Consider the following 22,322-nt stretch of genomic DNA (forward strand, 5'->3'; position numbering starts at 1 on the left):
TCCTTTCTTGTAAGGGCCCTAGGTCTACAGATCAGGGATCCATTTTTGTCACTTCATTTAACCTTAATCACTCTTTAAAGGCCTTATCTCCAGCACAGTCACATGGGTAATTAGGGTTTTAAAATATGAATTGTGGAGTGCAGGGAGGGGGGGAACACAATTCAGTCCATAGCAACCATGTATACAAGGGTTTATATCTGGGCTCTTTATTCCATTTGTTTATCTGTTTTTATGCCTGCACCATACTGTTTTGATTACTATAGCTTTGGTAAGTTTTGAAATCATAAGTGTGAGTCCTCTAACTTCATTTTCAGGATTGTTTTTGGCTATTAGGGGTCCCATGAGATTTCATACAGATTTTAGGATGGATTTTTCTATTTCTGCAGAAAGCATCATGGGAATTTCAGTGGGGATTTAATCAGATTTGTAGATCACCGTGGTTAGCACTGACATCATAACAGTATTAAATAGTATCCACAATAGCCTATTCTTCTACTTAAGTAATTTTTAATTTCCTTCACCAATGTTTTGTAGTTTTCACTGTACAAATCTTTTACCTATTTGGTTGAAATTTCTAAGTATCTTATTCTTTTGGATGGGATTGTCAATGGAATTATCTTAATTTCCTTTTCAGGTTGCTTGTTGTTAATGTATACAAATGCAGTTGTTCGAGTGTTGATCTTGTATCACGCTATTTTGCTCAGTTTGCTTATTCTAAAAAGTTTTTGTCCAATTTTTTAGGGCTTTCTACATATAAGATCTTATCATCTGCAAATAGAGATAAATTTACTTCTTTCCAAGTTGGATGCCTTGCTTAATTGCTCTGCCTAGAACTTAGAGTACTATGCTGAATGGAAGTTGCAAAAATAGACATCCTTGTCTCATTCCAAACAAGCCTTTGACCTTTGAGGATAATATTAGCTGTGTGTTTTTCATATGTGGCTTTTATTATGTTGAGGTGTTTTCCTTCCATTCCTAGTTTATTGAGTGTTTTTATCATGAAAAGGTATTGAATTGTGTCAAATGCTCTTTCTACATCAGTTGAGATAGTCATGTAATTTTTTTCCTTCATTCTGTTAATGTGATGTATTCTGTTAATGTTTTTCTTTGGGAAATACTATTCTGATTCTTTGTATGCCTTTTGATTTTTTATGTAAAAACTAGACAAAAACTGAATCATATAATGTAGCAGCTCAAAAGCATATTTTCCCTCTTTGCCACCATATGCTCTTTTTGTTGTTGTCATTGTTGTTTTTTATTGTTCTTGTAGCCTGATTCTGTGCTGAGGATCTGCCTGAGATGTAAACTTAAGGTCTTTCTAGATCTATTCTATGCTTTCTCCTTTCTTTGGGCCTTTGCCATGACATTCTAAATCCCCTATATATGCAGTTGCTTTCCAATATCCTACTTCTTAAATATCTGGCTTCCAAAAGAAGAAAAACATAAACATTAATGAGGCAGGAGGATAAAATGTGTGTGAAGCCTTTAAATCTCCTGGAAGTCACTTTGGATGGAGGTGGATGAACTTAAAGTAACAGCTGCCTGGCTCTGTATCTCTCCTTCCACTGTCAGGAGAAGCAATCAGCAGTCAGAGCCCAGATCCCCAAATATTTAAAGGAAAAGGTCTGGTTTCCCACTTGATTCTCACAGGCTGCATACAAACTGCTTCAGGATCGTGTACACAGTTGCTTGCCATGAGGCTAGGGAGTGGGGGGTGAAGAGCTGATGCTGTATTAAGAGCTCCCAGAGATTATCACTGTTTACTGTCCAAGACTTCCCTGGAAACCTAGCTATAAGCCTTCAGATAGACTCCAGAGTTCCAAAATAGTTACATCAGACAGATTCCATTGGTGCAATAGTTGTCTAGGTGAGGAGACAGATTTCTGATGAGTTAATGTTTCCTACTCTACCATCTTCCTAGAATCCTCTGCCCCAGAAGTCCTTTTTCTTTTTTTTTTTTTTTTTTTTTTTTTTGGCTTCACAAAAAGATTGAGAGGAAGGTACAGAGTTCTCCTATACCCATTGTCTGCATATCTCCTAATCTCCTCCATTGTCAAAATCCCTCCCCCCACCAAAATGGTACATTTGTTATAGTTGATGAACCTGCCCTGACACATTATCACCTAAAGTCTATAATTTACATTAGATTTCACTCTTGATGTACATTTTGGGAGTTTGGACAAGTGTATAATATTTATCCACCATTATAGTATCATATGAGGTATTTTCACTGCCCTAACAGTCCTCTGTGCTCCACATATTCATCCCTTCCTTCTCCCAACCCCTGGCTACCTCTGATATTATTGCTGTCTCCATAATTTTGCCTTTTCTAGTATATCATATAGTTAGAATCATGCGTCATGTATGAAGCCTTTGCAGATTGCCTTTTTTTACTTGGTGATATGAATTTAAGGCTCTTCCTTAAATGTCTTTTCTTGACTTGATAGCTCATTTCTTTTTAGTGCTGAATAATATTCCATTATGTTGAAGTACCAAAGTACTCACTTACTGAAGGGCATCTTGGTTGTTTCCAGGTTTTAGCAGTTATTAATACAGCTGCTATAAATATCCATGTTACAGATTTTTGTGTGGACATGGGTTTGTAAGTCCTTTCAGTAAATACCAGTGTGTTTGACTACTGGGTCATATGGTAAGAGTATGTTTAGTTTTGTAGGAACCTGCTAACCCGTCTTCCAAAGTAGCTGTCCCATTTTGTATTCCCACCAGTAATGACTGAGAATTCTTGTTACTCTACCTCCTAACCAGCATTTGATGTTGCCACTGATTTGGATTTTTTCCATTCTAAAAGGTGTGTAATGGTATCCAGAAGTCTTTTTTGCCTCAAAATATCACAATTTCTTTTGTTCCAAGTGGGCAGTGCTTCTACTGATTCATCTCTCTTAAAAAACGGGGATTTCATATTTGATTCTAATCAACTCTGTATGCCAAAACCAAACCCCTGATTCTATTTGAGACTTGCCCTTCTCTCTACACTTAAATTACAGATACTTGGGGGATGTCACACTTTTGTGGGACTATGCCTTTTGTATTTCTAGAAATTAACTTGTTTACCTTTGTTGTTGATATGCAAGGTACCATCTTAATTCTTCCAGAGCTCTTAAGAAAATGTTCAATAGCCATTATCCTTGATCTGGTCTTTACCCAATGCCCTAGGTTTAGTCTTTTCCCTCAAGCTGTTTCTTAATGGCTAGGGCTTTTATTAGATGAGAATGTTTTATTTTCCAATCTGAAATGTCTGGGCAATTTATAATCTCTTTAATTTTGCCTGCAAATGGATCATGCCTTTTCTCAAGTCATCTCTTTCTTGTAGAATCTTACCAAATGAAATAGTTTGTGCATTTAACATTTTTCCTCAAAATCTCCTCCCCCAGTTCTGTAAGTTTATTAAATTATTTTCTGCTAGATTATCCCATGCAACATTTTTGCCAACTGTTTGCCATTATATGAATCATAATTTTTCTGATTTCTTTTTCCCTGCCATTTTTCCAGCTTCCTATTAGAGTCTCCTCAATACCTGCTTCCTGGTTCTAAACTATTATGTATTTTAGTTTTTTGCTATTGGAGCACCCTGCTTACAGCTTACTTCTTCTATAGCTGTTCACTTTTGCTATAGTAATGTCTCTAATTCAGTAGCTTAAAACAAAATAATTTATTCTTTTTTATACATCTTAGAATGAGCTGGTCTAGACTCCAAACCGGAATTTAGGTCTAAGTCTACTCTATTTCCCACCTATGTAGTTAGGGCACATTCTTACAGTAATGTCAGATGCGTGGGCAAGTTCAGTTGAACAAACACATTTCAAGATTCTGTATGCACTATAGCTACTAACATCTCAAGGCTAAAATAAGTAATGTGACTTAATCCAAAGTCAAAGCTCAGAAAGGTATTCTATCTCTAGAAGAAGGAACAGTAGTCACATGGCAAAGGACACAAAATGAAGGGGTGAAGAACTATGGTCAATAATACAATGTACCAAATCATTTAAACACTAACCAAAACAAGTATGAGAAAGCTATGCTCAAAGTTGTCATTAAAAAAATTAGAGATAGGGATCCCTGGGTGGCGCAGCGGTTTGGCGCCTGCCTTTGGCCCAGGGCGCGATCCTGGAGACCCGGGATCGAATCCCACGTCGGGCTCCCGGTGCATGGAGCCTGCTTCTCCCTCTGCCTGTGTCTCTGCCTCATTCTCTCTCTCTCTCTGTGACTATCACAAATAAATAAAAATTAAAAAAAATTAGAGATAAACAGTGATGTTTCTTGACAAAATACTTAATTTACCTGTAAGCAAAAATAATTCTGAATATATATGTACCTAATAACTAGCCTCAAAATATAGAAAACAAAAATTTACAATTCAAAAAGAAGAAATATGGGGCACCTGGGTGGCTCAGCAGTTGAGCGTCTGCCTTTGGCTCAGGGTGTGATCCCAGAGTCACAGGATCAAGTGCCACATTGGGCTCTGTGCATGGAGCCTGCTTCTCTCTCTACCTGTGTCTTTGCCTCTCTCTCTGTGTCTCTCATGAATAAATAAATAAAATCTTAAAAAAAGGAGAAATATGAAAATTAATGATCACAGATTTTAACTTACCATTCTCAATGACTTTTACAACAAGCAGACAGAAATTAATAGAAGGAAAATTTTAACCCAATTAACAAGCTTGATTTACTTATCTTGTATGTAAAACTTCAAAATGAATATTAAAACTACTTAATGCCCTTTATTATTGAGTACATACAGAACATTTTAAATATTTGACTATAGTTCATCCATAAAGAAATTATCAAATTTCAAAGGATTGAAATCATATTTTCTCAGATCATCATGAAATTAGATTACAAAAGAATAACATAAAGATAATTAGAAAAGCCCTATATATTTGTAAATTTAAAGATAGAACATTAAATATCTCATGCCTCAAGGGAAAAAAAAGAAAAATAGAAAATATTTTTAAATACTGATGAAAATACTATATATTAAAACTTGTAGGTGTATAGCTAAAACAAGCTTACAGAGAAAATTTTGGCTTTAGATTCACATGTTAGAAAAGACGGAAAGCTGAAAAAGTGATTTGAGCAACTATCTGAGGAAGGAAGAAAAAACAACAAATTCAAACGAAAAGAAACTAGAAGGAAAAAACTAAGAATAGTAATTAATGAAATAATAAATATTCAACAAATCAACAAGCCAAAAGTAGTTTCTTTGAAATAAAATTGATACTTATTCCCAGACAGAACTCATCATTAAAAATAAAAGAAGGCATAACTAACTAAATTCAGGAATTAAAAAGTTGGAAAAAAAAAAAAAAGGAATTAAAAAGTTGGGAGACATTACCATATATCCTACTTCACCATTTGGCAACATATAGTAATATTAACAGGGCTCTACATTGTGGCATAATTTTTTTACTGTATAAAGAATATATGATACTTGTGTATATAATTTAGAAAAACAGATAACAAAGTAAAATAGTGTCCCAATAGTTAGGAAAAAATGTTTCTCAATCCTAGATGTACACTGGAATTGTCAAGTATGCATTCTTTAAATATTGATGCTTTGGGCCTGTTGGAGGATTATTTAAATCATAATTTCTAATTGTGTCTTTGCATCTATATTTTTTAAATTGCCACTTAAGAAAATATTTATTTATTTGAGAGAGCACAAGCAGAGGGAGTAGGAAAGGGAAAAGCAGGCTCCCCACTGAGCAGGAAGCCCAATGTGGGACTCAATCCCAGGACCCCCAGGATCATGACTTTAGCCAAAGGCAGGTACCTAACTGAGCCATCCAGGTGCCCTGCCATGTTGACTCTAATATTTAGTCACATTATGAACAACTGATAGAGAAAATAATATTTTAATGTCCTTCAGGTCTTTTTTGCTTGTATAAACATAATTTTTATATAGATTCTTATGAAGCACACAATTTTGAAACGTTTTAAACTTACCAACATGTTCCTACTGGTATAGGAAGATGTTTACAATGCTTCTACCACTGCATTTTTAATAGTTACGTAGTATTCTATTTTGTGAATTTATTACCATTAATATAACTAATACATTATTAGGCATTTGAATATTCAATAGTATAAACAGTGCTAAGAGAATATCTTTATAAAAGTACTTTTCACACATCTATAAAAAGCACTTGTTAAGTCATTTATTCAAATATATTCTTACTGGATTAATGCAAATAGTTTATGTAACAGTTGGTAACTAAGTTTTTATCTTAGATGCTTGCCCAGAATCACATAGGCTATTAAGATTGAAAGAGATATATTAATATCTGTTTGGCTAACCATATTATCCCTAACACAGCAATGCCTGTTATACAGAAGGCATACAAAAATATTTGTTGAATAAGTGAATGAATTTAATTCCTTGGAACTAACTTCAATTTCTAGAGTATGTGGAGCAGCCACTTTCAAAAGAAAGATAGTGTAATCTTAGGAGGAAATCTAGCATGAGAAGACAAACTTAGAATCTATGACCTAAAATCTTTTACTTTCAAATTAACGATTAATAACAGAGAGTTATTGAGGTTTATGTACACCTACACTTTAAATATGGTCATTTTGGCATGTAGATTTTAAGCTACCATTTATTGAATGTTTTATATCCATTGTCTCATTGAAACTTCACAACCACCTACTATAGTGAATATTACTATCTCATTTGAAAGATGAGGTTTAGAGAGGTGAGGTAAATATGCTCAAGGTCACCAGCAAAAGAACAGGAGACAGGAATTCAACTCTGGTTTGTATGGTAGGAAAAAAAAAAAGCACCCCTTTAACCACTGTGCCTCCCATGTATTTTGGTTTTCTGCTGCACTGGAGCAGAATAACTTTGGACATTGCAATTAAAGATAATATTCTTATAACCAATACATGACTATGGAGAAATATTAGACAATTCAGATAAGCAAAACAAATGCAAATTATACCTATGATTCTGTTATCCATTGGGTGAACAGTACTTTTTATCTATCTGAAACAAATATGTCCTACCTCTGAAATTATTACAATCCCTGTCATTCTGTTTTGCTCACTGTGTATTTGGGCACTTGACATGCATTGAAGAAGCAGTACAATATATATATTTTTTAAACTGACCATTGGCTATTTTTTCTATAGCATCTATTCATTCTTTCATAATTATAAATATTATTATGTTTATGTCCTATTTTGTTCCATGCATTCTGCTACCTTTTGAAAATATAGTGGTGGTCAGAAACAGATATGATCCCTGCCCTCATGGAGCTGTCAGTTGATCAGAGGAGAGTTTTATGAATAAAAAATGACAAATAAATGTAAATGTGCTATTGTAAAAAGCATTATGCAAGATAGGGATGTGAGTTTGTACAAGGAAAATTTGACCTAATCAGAAAAGGCTTCTCTGATAAAATAATAAGTAAGCTAATATTTGAAGGAAAGTTAAAGTAGGGAAGGAGGAGCCTTACAAAGGAAGGTACTAATATATGAAAAGCCCTGAGACAATAAAGACCTTGAGAATAAGGGAAATAGAAAGAAGGCTGGCACAGCTCAGGATGGATAAACCAGCTGGAGACTCTCATACAGCATGGGGCTGAAGAGGAAAGTAGGGACCAAACTCTGCAAAGGCCCTGAGGCTGGGTCATGCTGAGTATACTCAGAGCAGCAAAGATTCCAGCGTGGCTAAAGTGGCATAAGTAAGGCAAGAGCAATGTAAAATGAGGTTAGGGAGGCAACAAGGCGCCAGATAGTAATGCAGTGCTCTCCATTAGCACTTTCTACAGTGATGGAAATGTTCTTATCTGCTGCCCACTGTGTTAACCATTACTCACTTGAAACTGAACACTCAGAATATGGTTAGTATAATGGAGGAACTGAATGTTTAATTTTATTTAATTCTAATAGTCTTTAGCTGCAGTGTCTAATATGGTGACTTCTGAACCATGTGTGGCTAGTGTAGCTAAGGAATCTAAATTTTAATCAGTTGAAATTGAGGTTGCCATGTATGGCTAGTATCTACTGTGTTAAACCCTGCAGCTCTAGCCAGTGTTGCCTTTGGCTTTTACTCTGGAATAATTGAATTTTAATTACCTAAAGCATTTATAGCCAAATTGGTGTTTTGCTTTACTTTTAAGCAAAGTAATAAGAACTTAAACATAATTTCCTTGACTGTCATTTTTAATTGATACTTTGAGGCATCTCAGAAGGTGAAATGTAGTTGGTTAGAGTACATATATTTTTTCTCATATATTTGTCTTAGCTTAAATGTTTCTTGGTCATTAAAGCCATCCCTGACTTCCTCTAGATGAAGTAGTTCCTCCTAGTTAACATTCTTGTAGAATTCTGCACTTTCTCTTCTTGTCTCTTGCCATATACTAACGTATATTGATATTTGTATAATTATATAATATCTTCACAACCCCAGCCACACATAAGATTTTATTTAGGGCAGGGATAGTGTCTTACTGTCAGTCTATAGTTCATGGAATTGTTGTAGGCCCTTAGTGAATATTTGACACCTGGATAAAAGATCCAGAAAAGATTCCGATAAAGAAGTGAATGACTATACAGCAGTCTTTTCTACTATACTCGTCTTTCTGCTTTTTTATCCATCCTGGTTCTCATCCACATACCTCAGGCCATTAAGGACTTCCCTTAACCATCTATTCAGCCCTGTTGCTTAAAACTATTGATAAACATAAATCTCAATTCTATCTAAGCAGTCTTCATTGAGAGACCTTTTCCCACTCACCAAAAAGGGATTTAACTATCTTAAAGTAGATCCAAAAGAACTAGTGAAAAGCTTGATGACCTCTGTAGCTCAGAAATGAATTACGCTACGGTGACAACATGCTTTGTCTCTTAAGACTTCTCAGCTTTCATATAAATCATAAGAGTCTACCTTATTTTACATGAATTGCCCATTTTAAGACAGAATAATGATGGCATGTGACAAGTGGCAGTTGTCTCATAGTATTTCACTTAGCTGGCTTTACACAATTCACTCACCCTTAGGTTACTTAAGGTTGTATATATTCATATGTTGAATTTGTCTTTGGGACGTTCTAAGAACCCTTAGTGGGAATTCTGCAGCACATGACAGTGATTTTCTTTTTTCTTTTTTCTTTTTTTAAAGAGGTGGTTTTTTTCTTTAAATTTTTATTTATTTGTGATAGTCACAGAGAGAGAGAGAGAGAGAGGCAGAGGGAGAAACAGGCTCCATGCACCGGGAGCCTGATGTGGGATTCGATCCCGGGTCTCCAGGATCGCGCCCTGGGCCAAAGGCAGGCGCCAAACCGCTGCGCCACCCAGGGATCCCACATGACAGTGATTTTCATTTATTTTGGTCCACAATGGGACTACCTTCTCTACTATCCCTCAGACAGTTGGAGGACTGTTAGAGCATCTTCCTACAATTTGTATGAAACTTGTAGTGATAGAACTGAAGTGAGCATCCAGTGACCTGGGTTTCATTTAGTCTTGCTGCAATTCAGTGTGTCACCTTCAATGTACTTAACCATTCTAAACTTGAAGTTAGAGCCTCTTATTTCCTACCTGTTTCAGTGATATTAGAACTAGTAAAATAATCAATTTTTGTGAAGCATACTAAAGTCCTTCTACAAAACAAATTAGATGCAAAGATTGCTGAGTGTGTTTGTGCAGAACTGCTGATGTTTCAAGCCAGATAGAACAGTAGCACCTATTCAAGTCACCACCACAGGGGACCTCTTAAAAGTCAGTTGACTTCACTATATGATAGGTTAGGATTGTTATTGGTTTATATTTCTCTTCCTGCTAAAAGAAAAGCCGTGAGTCTAGAAGAAGGAATTAAGAGTAGTAGTTTCTGAGGAAACCAGTGCCACAATGAACTGTGTGGTAGGTCAATTTGTTCTTTAAGCAGGTCTGGCAATTACCTTGGAATACTAGGCCTTCATATTTTTTCCACGTTTTTTCTTTATGCTTTATCATTCCTGATGAAAGAAACAAGAACAGTAAAAAGAAAAGCTATAGGTTACTCTGAAAAGATGCCAAGTTTCTTTAGGGGAGTGGTTGTCTTAGGTGGCGCTCTTACTACAGCACTGGGAGCTACACTGGTCCAAAGAGTAAAGCATGGCCTTTTGGGATCATAATGTGCTGTACATTTCTATTCCTATTGCTGCTCCCAGAATTTCTTATCTCTTGCCCTGGCAAATCATAACACACACATACACACAGGCACACACACACCCATCCCTGTCCAGTGCACCCAGTAGGGGGGAGGGGGCAGAAAAGACAAAGTCATTTATATAATGTGTCTCCCTGCTGAGCCCCTAATGGCCGAAGCTTTTGTTCTGCATTCAGTGGCTGCTTGTGATGGGCAGGAAGCTGCAGTCTCCCTTTGTTCCATGGCCTTATTCAGCAATTTAGATCCATCATAAAAATCAAATATGCATGTTGCAATCGCCTTGCCTACAACAGCTTCAATTTTCACCTTTCTTTAATTTGAACTCCACAGGGGAAGAAAGAGAACGAAGGAAAAGGGGAGAATGGGGAGAGGAAAAAAAAATTGCTTTGTATTTTTGCTCAGTGGACTGTGAAAATAGGCAGTAATGAAAAAATATATTTTTAATCTCCTAGATGTATCCTATTCGAAACAGCGCATACCACGAAACCAGGCCAGTTGAATCCCTTCTAGAAATGCCCTCAAACCATTCTGGTTATTGAGGCTCCAAAACTGGATGCGAAGTGGTTGGGAAGAGAGCAAAGTAGAATAGCATTACAAGAGGGTGGAAAGAGGAATACTATGTTTTGGGCTTGAGAAATCATCCCATTCAGAAAGGTGACAACTACACCACTTCTGGTTAAAAAAAAAAAAAAAAAATTTAAGGTCAACTGACTGTCATGAGTTTATTTTGTAGAATAAATGATTTGGGAAAAGGGTTCACAGATGGAATGAAAGAGAGATTACAATTAAAGATAAATATTTCCTCTCTAAATAAAAATGAACACATTGAAAGAGATGTTTTTGTCCACTTATTGATTTGTACACTATATTTAAAATTTTCCCAGAACTTCAAAGGATGTGTTCCCTGGGGTTCAAATAAATTTTCATCAGTGGCTTTGGTATTGATTATTCAGAAAAATACAGAAACCCTTTACCTAGTCCATTATTAGACTTGAACAGGGACTTTACAGAGGAGTTCATGCTCTAAATATAAACAATATGGCCAATATTTATTTGACTTGTTAAAAAAAATAAAAGATCTGAAGAACTTTGCCTCTTTATGCCTGGTTTTACTTATTATTATAGATTTTGAAAGCTCGAGCTAAAGTTGAAGCTGAACAGTTTGAAGATCCTTTGCCTGTTTTTATAAATGGAGCTCTTTCAGGGTAATTCCAGGGAGATTTGCTGTAGGCAACATTAGACAGCCGCAGAACATAATGTAGGATGGATGCAGACTGAAAGAGTGATCTTGAGGATCATTCAAGGTTGAAAAGCCTTTGATTGTCTTGAGTGGAACTTCTCCTGGAAGATGTACTGAGTGAGTCTGGGATCAAAACCAGTTTCAGAAGTTTGATCCAGTTGTAATATGGAAATCCACCAGATTCTGCTATGACTGATTAGAGATGTGTGAAGAAGGTTTCTCTTTTCCAACATTATTGATTTTTCTTTCAAACCCCCCCAGTTTCACAGAGAAAATCTCTGGCATTTAAAAGTGTTCAATTTAGTACAGTTCACTGATGCATGTAATCTTTGCTAACTGCATCCCATTTTCTCTGAACTTGGTTTTTCAGGTCCTCTTATGTTCTGGGTATATTTTAGGTTTACTTTTGGTTTTAAGTGAAATCAAGAATGCACCAGGACATATGAGTACTGAAAGGATAAATTTAATATTTGTAAGGGTTTTTTTTAGTTGCAATTTTTCCTTCCCTCTGTTGGAAATGGAGGAAATTATCTATGCCCAGAAAAAAAGAGGTATAATTTTTAAAAGTGGAGTCCACAATTTAAGCTTCCATCTGAGTCAAGGGATTTGTTTATCTCTTGAATCTCATCTGGAAAATGTGAGAAAATTAAGATGGTAATAGTGCCTGGAAATTTACAACACTGGAGAAAATCTGTAGTTGTATAGGCTAGCTCAGGCAAAAGCTGTGGCTCTGTGCTTCCTCAACTCCCTTTCTCCACCCCTTCATTTAACACTATCCCATGTCTCTTAGACTATTGTGGACAGATATCAGATCCTATAACTTTTCATTGAAGTCAGAACCATATGCTGTCATTTTATGTTTTCAGCTTCTCTTTAATGAGAAAAGATGCTGGATAGATGTATCAGATGGTCAATGTTGCATATTGGAGAGTGAAGCCTTTTCTCTTTGAATGTAAGATAATTTAATGTGCGAGAGTTTATTTTTAATTGAACATTTTTCTCTCCCATATCAAATGGGAACTTTTCTTTGTCCTCAGTTCTGTTTTCCCAAGAAATAAATTGTAGAAAGCATAGAGGAAAAATTGTTCAGGTATTTTCTTGACTAGGCTTCCTTTTCAGGCCACCTGGTTTGTATTTCAAGGTCATGCTACTTACTTCCATGATTGTTACCTATGCTTTAAACAAAATGTTAGATTTCTTTTCCCTCAAGATGTCAATGTCTTTCAGAGTGCCTCTTTTTCTTCAGTATTAAATATATGTTGAACTAATAATAAGTCTGAATTACTGAAACTTTTCTCTTATATAAAATCATGTAGAAGTTGAGTGTAGGCTCCAGAATTAGTCTCAGTTCAAATTCTGTTTCCAACCTTGACCAACTCTGTGATCTCTGGCAAGTTAAGCCTCAGTGTCTTCATTTGTAAAATGAGTATGTGAGGGTAATAACACCTGATTCATATGATGATCAGAATTACAAGAGATTATACAAAGTTTGTTACAGGTTGAGTTACATGGAGATGAGCATTCAGGATGTTTACCATTTATTAGGGAGTACTCTTGGGATCAGCACCTCTGGAAAATGAGTTGTAGTGCATTCCCAGCAAAGACCTCAGCCAATCCTACAGGTAAGTTTTTTCAACTGAGAGCTACAGGTAAGTTTTTTCAACTGAGGGCCATCTTCTCTCAGGTCTCCCATTAGCTGGTGAAATAAGTCCTTCATTCCTAAAGGAATATCTGGGTGGCCCATCCCAGTTTCCCCCAGAAGTATTTAGTAAATGCTCAATAAATGTTAGCTATGGAGTAGTGCCAGTGTACTGTGAGACTATTTACCTGTGAGACTATTCTCATCAGTATTGCAAACATTTGCTCCCCTTATATATACTAATTACAAGGGACAGTATAGTGTTGTGGTAAGAGCACAGCCCTGGAACTGGACTTCATGAATATGAGTCCCAATGCCCTAGCTAGCAGCTGAATGACCCAGATAGATTAGGATCATGTACCTTGGTTTTCTCAACCGTGAAATGGGAATAATAATAGTACCTATTTTCATAGGCTTATTATAAGGATTCAATATGTTAATACTGAACACTTTGAACAGTGCCTGGTATGTAATATGTTCTTACTGTGCTTATTGTTGTTATTTTATTTCTTCTCTCAAGTTAAACATGTAGTCAAAAAGAACTTTGGAATCAGATAATTCATGGTTTAAAATCCCAGCTCTGTCACTTAACAACTATTTTTATTATGTTATTTAATCTGTGGTACTCAAGTTTTCTCATTTGTTAGAGACGTTTTGATGTCCCTTATAGAATGCACCAAGAATTTGAAGTTTTTATAAACCTATGTTTTAGTTCCTTTTCTGAAATATGGGAATAATCCTACCCTTAAGATGTCACGAAGATTGCATGAGTTCATATATGAAAAGTACATAGAATGATGCCTGATGCAAAGTGCACATTAAGTGTTAGCTAATAGGATGAAGATGATGATATCAACAACGCATATATAAAGTACTCTGCACAGTGCCTTGCATATATAAGCACTCAAATCGTATTTTTGAAGCCCATCATGGATCTATTATTTTATTCTCTCCTTATAGCCTTTATTTCCTATGTAATCTGGTCTGCTGTTCCTTTATTCTTGATTATTCCTTTCCTCTTCCCTCACTGGCTTCAGGTTTTTGAATGTTATGTGTGGGTAACATTAAACCATATCCTCTGACATCTTTTAAAAATTATTTTGATCTTCTTTCATTTTCTGGAGATAATAAGGCTGATGAGTGATTAAATGTTATCTTCAAGTGTAGGAAGGCTCTTGCTGCAGAAAGGATAGTTGTCAGTTCTCTGTCTTTAGGACAGAAGAAGAGAAATAGACTTAAATGTAATGTAAACCCAGTATGGATGACCAAAGAGGATGGTAAAATCTCTAACTCCAAGAGAGACTGAAAAACAAAGAGTGCTCTTAATTTAACTAGAATAAGTATGCACATATGTTCCCATCTAAATGAAAGAGAAAATTCTAAGGAATCTCTTTTGACTCCCACAATTTTCTGATTCTGCTATCCCAAAATATCTTAACCATAAATATTACCTGCTAATGTATACCTTGCTTATGCTATTTTACTCTATTGTCATATTATCTTTCCTGGTTTTATAATAGCTGCTGCCTTTATAAATTCAGAAGGATCTTGGTTTGGCACAGCCATCTACTATTTATAATAGCTTATAAACTATTTCTCTTTAAAATAGTATATAATAATAAACAATGACAGCTAGAATGTTCTTTTACACTCCAGAGGAAATAGCCTGATTAAATCCACCTTATTCATATACTCAGGGTTTTTATATTGTTTTAGATTTAAATATTGCCAAGTGTTAACCTTAGATTGTTACTTTGGCAGAAACTTGATAGTATAATTATGGCCTTTATAATTACTCATGTAGAAAATCATCTTAATTAAATAAACAAAAACTGAAGGCAAAGGAACATTATGATTGAGTTTATTCCATACGAATAAGAGGAAGAGTGGCTCAAAATAGAAGCAGACATCTGTGGAAATAAAGAAGAAAAATCTGCAGTTCTTAAAAACCTAGTCTTCTCTTTTGAGGATATTATCATATAGAGATCTAGGAAATAGCACAGCTTCAAACATACCCCTTAATAGATAGAGTAAAGCTGCATTTTTGATGGCAGACAAAGCTATCATCTTTGTTCAGACTTTGAACTACTATTGTAGCATCTTCTACCCAGGAATCTCATATTCCCACAAATTCTATACATAGTAGTTATTACATGTTAAATATATAAAGCATGAAATTTCTCTTCCTGAAAGTCCCTGAGAGTGTATAAATTATAGATCATTGTTTTTAGAACTTTTTCTTTGAGTTCCTTCTGACTATCCCCACTGAAGACCTAGGCCCTGTTAGTATGTCTTTTAGAAACTTACAGCACAGGAAAATTTTCTGTAATATTTTCTCATTAAGAAATATTGCTTCCCTAAAAAATATGAGGGAGCTAGCTGGATTTTTGTGTGTGTGAAATACACTAGAACTTTAGTTGTTTTTTTTTTTTTATATATCTTTGTGCTTGGCACAGAATGGGTACTCAATAAGTAGTAATGGTTCACTGAGTCCATAAAAATTAGTTGTCAGGTTAAAAGAGATTCTTTTGGTATGATACATATTTATTGCATCAATGTCCACAGGAGTTCTGGAATTGCTTTCAGAGTTCAGAGCCTTTAGTACAGTCTTTTGAATATACTCATCTTTTCATATCAGTTAACATTTACAGAGTGCCTATAGTACATATTTTTAAGTAGCATGATTTTACTCATCAGTTGTCATTTATTTTTTTTAGTTGAAGTATAGTTGACATACACTGTTGCATTAGTTTCTTGTACACATAGTGATTTGACCAGTCTGTTATGCCATGCATACTGCATGTGTAGTTGCCATCTGTCACCATACTGAGCTATTACAATACAACTGGCTATATTCCCTATGCTGTGCCTTTTATCCCTTTGATTTATTCATTCCATAACTGGAGGCCTGTATCTCCCATTCCTCTTCACATGGTTTACCTATCTATTCCTCCCCCACTCCCTTCTGACAACCATAAGTCTGTTCTCTGTGTTTATGGGTTTATTTCTGCTTTTTTGTTTATTTGTTCACTTGTTTTATATTTTAAATTCCTTATATAAATGAAATAATACGGTATTTTTCTATCTCAGTCTGACTTATTTCATTTAGCATAATACCCACTAGGTCTATCCATGTTGTCTCAGATGGCAAGATCTCATTTTTTATGGCTGAATAATATTCTGTTGTGTATATATCACACATTTATTTATTCAAAGATTTTATTTATTTCAGGGAGAGAGATAAAACCTAAGTGGGAGAGGGACAAGGGAGAGGCAGAGAATCCCTAGCAGACTCTATACCAAGCATGGAGCTCAACTTGGAGCTTCATCTCATGACCCTGAGTTCATGACCTGAGCCAAAACCTAGAGTTGGCTGCTTAACCAACTGAGCTGTCCCATAGATGCCACATATTCTTTACCCATTCATCCATCAATGGATACTTAGGTTGTTTTCCTAAGTATTATATTGATACTATATTGTCTGTTATAAATAATGCTGCAATAAACATAGGAATGCATATATATTTTTGAATTAGTGTTTTCTTTAGTTAAATATCCAAAAGTGGAATTACTGGATCATATGCTGTTTCCATTTTTAATATTTTGAGGAACCTCCATACTGTTTTCCACAGTGGTTGCACAGTTTACATTCCACCAAGAGTACACACATGTTCCTTTTTCTCCACATCCTCACCAACACTTGTTATTTCTTGTCTTTTTGTTTTAGCCATTCTGATTGGTATAAGATGGTATCTTATTGTAGTTTTGATTTGTATTTCCCGGATGATTAGTGATATTGAGCATCTTTTCATATGTCTGTTAGCCATTTATATATCTTTTTTGGAAAAACGTCCATTCAGGTCCTCTACCCATTTTTTAACTGGATTATCTGGGATTTTTTGGTGTTGAGGTGTATAAGTTTTCTGTGTATTTTGGATACTAACCCCTTATTGGATATATAGTTTATAAATTTCTCCCATTGAGCAGTCCCTAATTCTTGTGTAGTTCCAATAGTTTTATTTTTGCATTTATTTTCCTTACCTGCAGAGACATATCTAGAAAAATGTTGCTAAGACCAGTAAAGAGTTTATTGTCTATATTTTCCTTTAGGAGTTTTATGGTTTCAGGTATTACATGTAGGTTTTTAATCCATTTTGAGTTTATTTTTGTGTATAGTATAAGAAAGTGGTCCAGTAGACTCCTAACTCTGGGAAACGAACTAGGGGTGGTGGAAGGGGAGGAGGGCGGGGGTGGGGGTGACTGGGTGGCAGGCACTGAGGTGGGCACTTGACGGGATGAACACTGGGTGTTATTCTGTATGTTGGCAAATTGAACACCAATAAAATATAAATTTATTATTAAAAAAAAAAGTGGTCCAGCTTCATTGTTCTCATGTAGTTGGCCAGTTTTCCCAGCATCATTTATTGAAGACATTATCTTATCCCTATTGTATTTTCTTGCCTCTTTTGTTGTAGATTAATTGGCCATATAAATTTGTGTTTATTTCTGGTTCTGTTCCACTGATCTTTGTGTCTTTTTTTTCTGCCAGTATCACACTGTTTTGATTACTGTAGCTTCGTAGTATCTGGGAGTATTTGGCTTTGTCCTTCTTTCTCAAGATTGTTTTGGCTAGTAGTTTGTTTATTTTCAATTATATCAATTGTCTGCCACTCTCCCTTCTGTCAGTAATAGTAACAATGCTGAAGGGGGACAGTAAAAAATAAGAAATGGTTTTCCTTCAGAGTTAACATTTAGAAATGTATGTACAAATTAATATAGTACAAAATACAATGTTTTAATAGTTATAAAAGAAGCATAGAGTGAAATAGATGACGTATCTGGTTGAGCTTCATGGAAGAGGTTGTATTTCAGATGGATCTTGGTGGATATGGGTAGGAAAATATGGGAAAAGGATATGTCAGGCAAGAAGAAAAAACTTGTAAACAAAGGACCAAAAGCAGAAAAGCACTTGGTTCAATTAGAGAATGGTTGAATAGTAGGTAAAGTAAGAAAAGAAACCAGGGAGATAGAACTCTGGAGCCAGGGTCCCTGGGTATAAATCGTAGTACTGACACATATTAACTGTCTTCTGACAAGTGACTTGAACTGTGTGTCTTAGTTTCTCATCTTTAAAATGGGGATAATATCTTTATTTTTTTTTATTAAGTTGATATGAACAATAAGATACCATATGTAATGCACCTAGAACAGTGCCCAGCATATAGCAAGCATTATGTAAGTGTTAGAAGGCAGGAGGGTGGACATTCTTTCCGGGATGCCCCTGAAAGCTTTTGAGCAATGGGGGCAAAGAGATAGAAGCTGTGCTTTGATAGGACAATCCTGGCAGTACTGTGCATAACTGAAGATCAGAGGGACATTAGCTGAAAGAGAGATCTGGGAAGAGGAAATGAGGGATTGGATTGGGGCACTGGCTGTGGGAATGACAAGGAAGAGATGTAAGTAAGAGATTGCACAGTCTTTAAAACAGGCACATACTAACTTTTCAAAAATTTTTTAAAGATTTTATTTATTCATGAGAGACACACACACAGAGAGAGAGAAGCAGAGACACAGGCAGAGGGAGAAGCAGGCTCTGTGCAGGGAACCCGACATGGGACTCGATCCCGGGACCCCAGGATCACTCCCTGGGCTGAAGGCAGGCGCTCAACCGCTGAGCCACTCAGGCATCCCACATTCCCACATTTCAAGTTTTTGAATGAGAATATCTTTGTTTTTGAAACAACCAGAAGTCATTTTGAAATAAGTCTAGTGACCAAAGTGGGAGATTTCTGGTTATAAAACAAAACAAAAGATGAATTTAAAAAGTAATAAAATGGGTTTTGTTTTGTGGCTTCTTAAACTGGTACTAAAGGCAATTCCAAAAGAGATTTGCTAGAAAACAAAAAATGTACAGTACATTTATCAGTGGAATAAATATATAATTTCGCCAGGTTATTATGATAGAGGAAAATAGTCACTTGGTTGTATTAATATTAGCGTACATATTTAATCATCAGTAATATTGCAGATACTACCTTTTTAATAAGAAAATTTAATAAAGTTTGAAAGTAATTCCTAATTTGTAATGATAATTCCTTGAATACAATCTTATGGAATGGGGATAAAAAATACTTGAATGATAAGGACCAGAATTTGGTCTTTCCTTTATTTTATTTACCATGTCCTACTGTTTATATAGCTTTTGGACACTGCCACATCTTGATTTTTTTTCTTTATGTTACTGTTTTTTATATTTTATTAAAATGAAAATAGGAAGGAGGATGAGAAAGCCAGGATTCGTTAACTTTAGGTACTGCTAAAGCTAGGTAGGGGACTTAAATTAAATTTAAGTAGCCTGATTGGCTTTGCATAGCTGTTTGAAGATGCATTCTAACACTACCATTTTCTATATTCTGTTAGATTTATTAAGGGTCTTAACATATTGTTGACCTATGTGCAGTTCACTAAATATTGCTCTATGTGCTAATCGGATCAGCTTTCACTTATCACCTTGCATCTGCTCTGGGCTGGTGATAAAGGGCCACAACTTTTCCTAGAAAAATTTCATATGATACATTGAACTTAGTATTTAATTTTACTTAAAATACTCTTTTCAGGCAAATGAACCACAATGCAAGTTTATAAGTTGGAATTGCTAGAAATGTTTCCAAGGTAAACGTACTATGTATAGACACACATCTTTTTTTTATGAGAAATTCATTTTATTATTTAAAAAAAACTTTTTTGAGTACAGTTTTCAAACATTGTTGAATTAAAGTCGATAATATAGTGCTAATTCAATTTCTCCATTGTGTTATGCTATGCTCACCACAAGCGTAGCTACCGTCTGTCACCATATAATGTCATTATAATATATTGACTATATTTCCCATGCTGTGCCTTTTAGTACCATGATTTGTTCATTCCATACATAGGCACTTGTGTTTTCCACTCCACCCATTTTGCCCATCCCCTCACTCCTCTTCCCTCTGGCAACCATCAGTTTATTCTCTGTCCATATGGATCTATTTATGCTTTTTGTTTATTTGTTCATTTTATTTTAGATTTCACATTTAAGTGAAATCATTTGATATTTGTATTTGTCTGATTTATTTCACTTGTACAATACGCTCTTGATCCTTTCATGTTGTCTCAAATGGCAAGATCACTTTTTTTTATGGCTGCGTAATATTTGTGCATGCATGTATGTATATACACTCCTCCTTTTTTTAATCCACTTGTCTATTAGTTGACACTTAGGTTGCTTCCATGTCCTGTCTATTGTAAATAATTCTGCAGTAAACTTATGGGGTGCATATATCTTTTTGAATTAGTGTTTTTGTTTCTTTGGGTAAATACCCAGTAATGGAATTAATGGATCATACGGTATTTCTATTTTTAATTTTTTTTTAGAAACCTCTATACTATTTTACATAGTGGCTGCATCTATTTACATTCCTACCCAACAGTGCTTTAGTTCCTTTTTTCTCCATATTCTCCATATTACCAATATTTGTTTTTTCTTGAAGACATAAATCTTTAAAAATTATCAATTAATTAATATATAACAGGATATATATTTTTACAATAAAAACACTACAAAAAGACAAAAAGAGAATGATTACTATTTGCTGTCAGTGAGGAGGGGCTTCTGTAACTGGAGACTATACCGGAAGTGGGGCTTTTTTCCACCAGGTATATCCCAGGGAAAAGGAAGTTTTCACTTCCCATAGGAAAAGGAGGGTTGAAACAATGTATGATATCCTAAAAGTGAAATAGAACTTCATGATGAATTTAGAGCAGAAACCTGAATGGAAGTCATTATGAACATAGTCTCTGTCTCTTGTTGAAAAGACAAGACTCAGTAGGAAAAACCTTCAGTCATTAGTTTAGCAAAAGTCAAGACTCACATTGGAAATACTAGAAGGAACTAGGATCTCTTTGTCAATTCCAACATAAGGTTTTATATTGATATGTGTTGTCAGACCCTCATTTTGCAAATGAAAGCTAACAATCATTTGGCAGTGAGGATGCCAGTAATTTAGTGTTTATGAAATGTAGTTACTTCTCAGGTTAGAATTAACCATTTGCTACCTGTACCTTCTACCGAATTCAAATATGTTGGTTCTTGCCAAGCTCTGTAGTGGGAGATTGAGTGGCAGGAAATAGATCCAGTCTGTTGATTCATCAGTATAACATCAATCCAGTGAACTCAGAATAGGATGGAAGTCATAAGGGCATTTCATAATTCCTAATAAACCAGCAAAGGAAATGTGTGAACATTCAAGAGTATGAGATTGCATTCTCAGTCTGGATGCCATTCTTCCCCAAATACCCAGAAAATTTCAAAATAGCTCTGGGTTATAAATAGACAAACAAAAAAGTTACCTGCTTTGATGGGCAGTTTTTCATTTGTTAACTATGGTGTCTTTGTTCAGGCTGCTATAACAAAATACCATAAACCAGGTGGCTTAGAAACACCAGAAATTTCTTGGAATTCTGGAGGTTGGGAAGTCCAAGATCAATTATTGTTTGGTGAAAGCCTGCTTCCTGGGTCATAGATGGCCATCTTCTCTGTCTTCACATTGTAGGAAGGGTGAGGAATCTCTCTGGGGTCTCTTGTATAAGTACACTATCCCATTCATGAGGGCTCTGCCCCCAAGCGTCAATCATCTTGAAAAAGCCCCACTTCCAAATATCACACCCTGAGGGAATAGATTTCAGCATATGAATTCTTAGGGGACACAGATACTCAGCCTATAACATTGATTCCAGCTGTTCAGAGCAGCATAACTTGTACTGGTCAGAGAAGCAGAAATAAAAACCTGTGTTTATAGGGACATTTCCAGCAAATGCAAGCAAGAATTATTGTATGTTGGGAATGGCAATAAAGTCTTTAAAACTCATTAAAATAACACATTTTGTTGCTTTTCAGCCTTCTACCAAAAATCCTTCTTATCAATGCCATGAAAAGAATTTAGAGAATAACTGAGTATACAGCTATGCCAAGAATTTAAATTGACCTGAGGGCCTTCGTGCAAATAAGATTTCTGTTATCAAACAGAATTCTCTGATTTGTTAGTGTTTTTGATATGACTAGTTGATATGCAGATCAACCTCTAGTAGGATATTGACCTTTGAAGTTTTTGTAACCACCTTATAAATTGTGAAGCATTATCAAATGTATCTCTTTTAGGATTGCCCTGTTCCTATTGGCTGGTAGTGGTCATTCTGCAAATAGCTACCATGTGTGTACTATGTACCAACTACTC

The 22,322-nt window shown here is 35.4% G+C and overlaps 1 protein-coding gene across 8 annotated transcripts in view; it reads right to left on the reverse strand.

Moving 5' to 3' along the window:
- LOC144309736 (leucine-rich repeat-containing protein 37B-like) overlaps window positions 1-22,322 on the reverse strand; it is a 110,489-nt gene that overhangs the window by 62,178 nt on the left and 25,989 nt on the right. For 2 of the 8 annotated variants that reach the window (XR_013375628.1, XM_077890842.1), the window contains 2 exons: window positions 9,921-9,977; window positions 3,656-4,225 (listed from right to left, as the gene is read on the reverse strand). The exons of 3 other annotated variants lie outside the window; for them this stretch is intronic. Coding sequence is in view for 3 of the 5 variants with exons in the window: in XM_077890842.1 (XP_077746968.1) it covers window positions 9,962-9,977 (16 nt within the window). In the remaining 2 variants the exon portion in view is untranslated. Of the gene's footprint in view, window positions 1-3,655; window positions 4,226-9,920; window positions 9,978-21,585; window positions 21,756-22,322 lie in introns of those variants that run through there. 3 more of the 8 variants (XR_013375629.1, XM_077890845.1, XM_077890843.1) reach the window with 2 other exon arrangements.

The sequence above is a fragment of the Canis aureus genome, unplaced genomic scaffold (assembly GCF_053574225.1).
Source record: "Canis aureus isolate CA01 unplaced genomic scaffold, VMU_Caureus_v.1.0 ptg000209l_RagTag, whole genome shotgun sequence".
Lineage (NCBI taxonomy): Eukaryota > Metazoa > Chordata > Mammalia > Carnivora > Canidae > Canis > Canis aureus.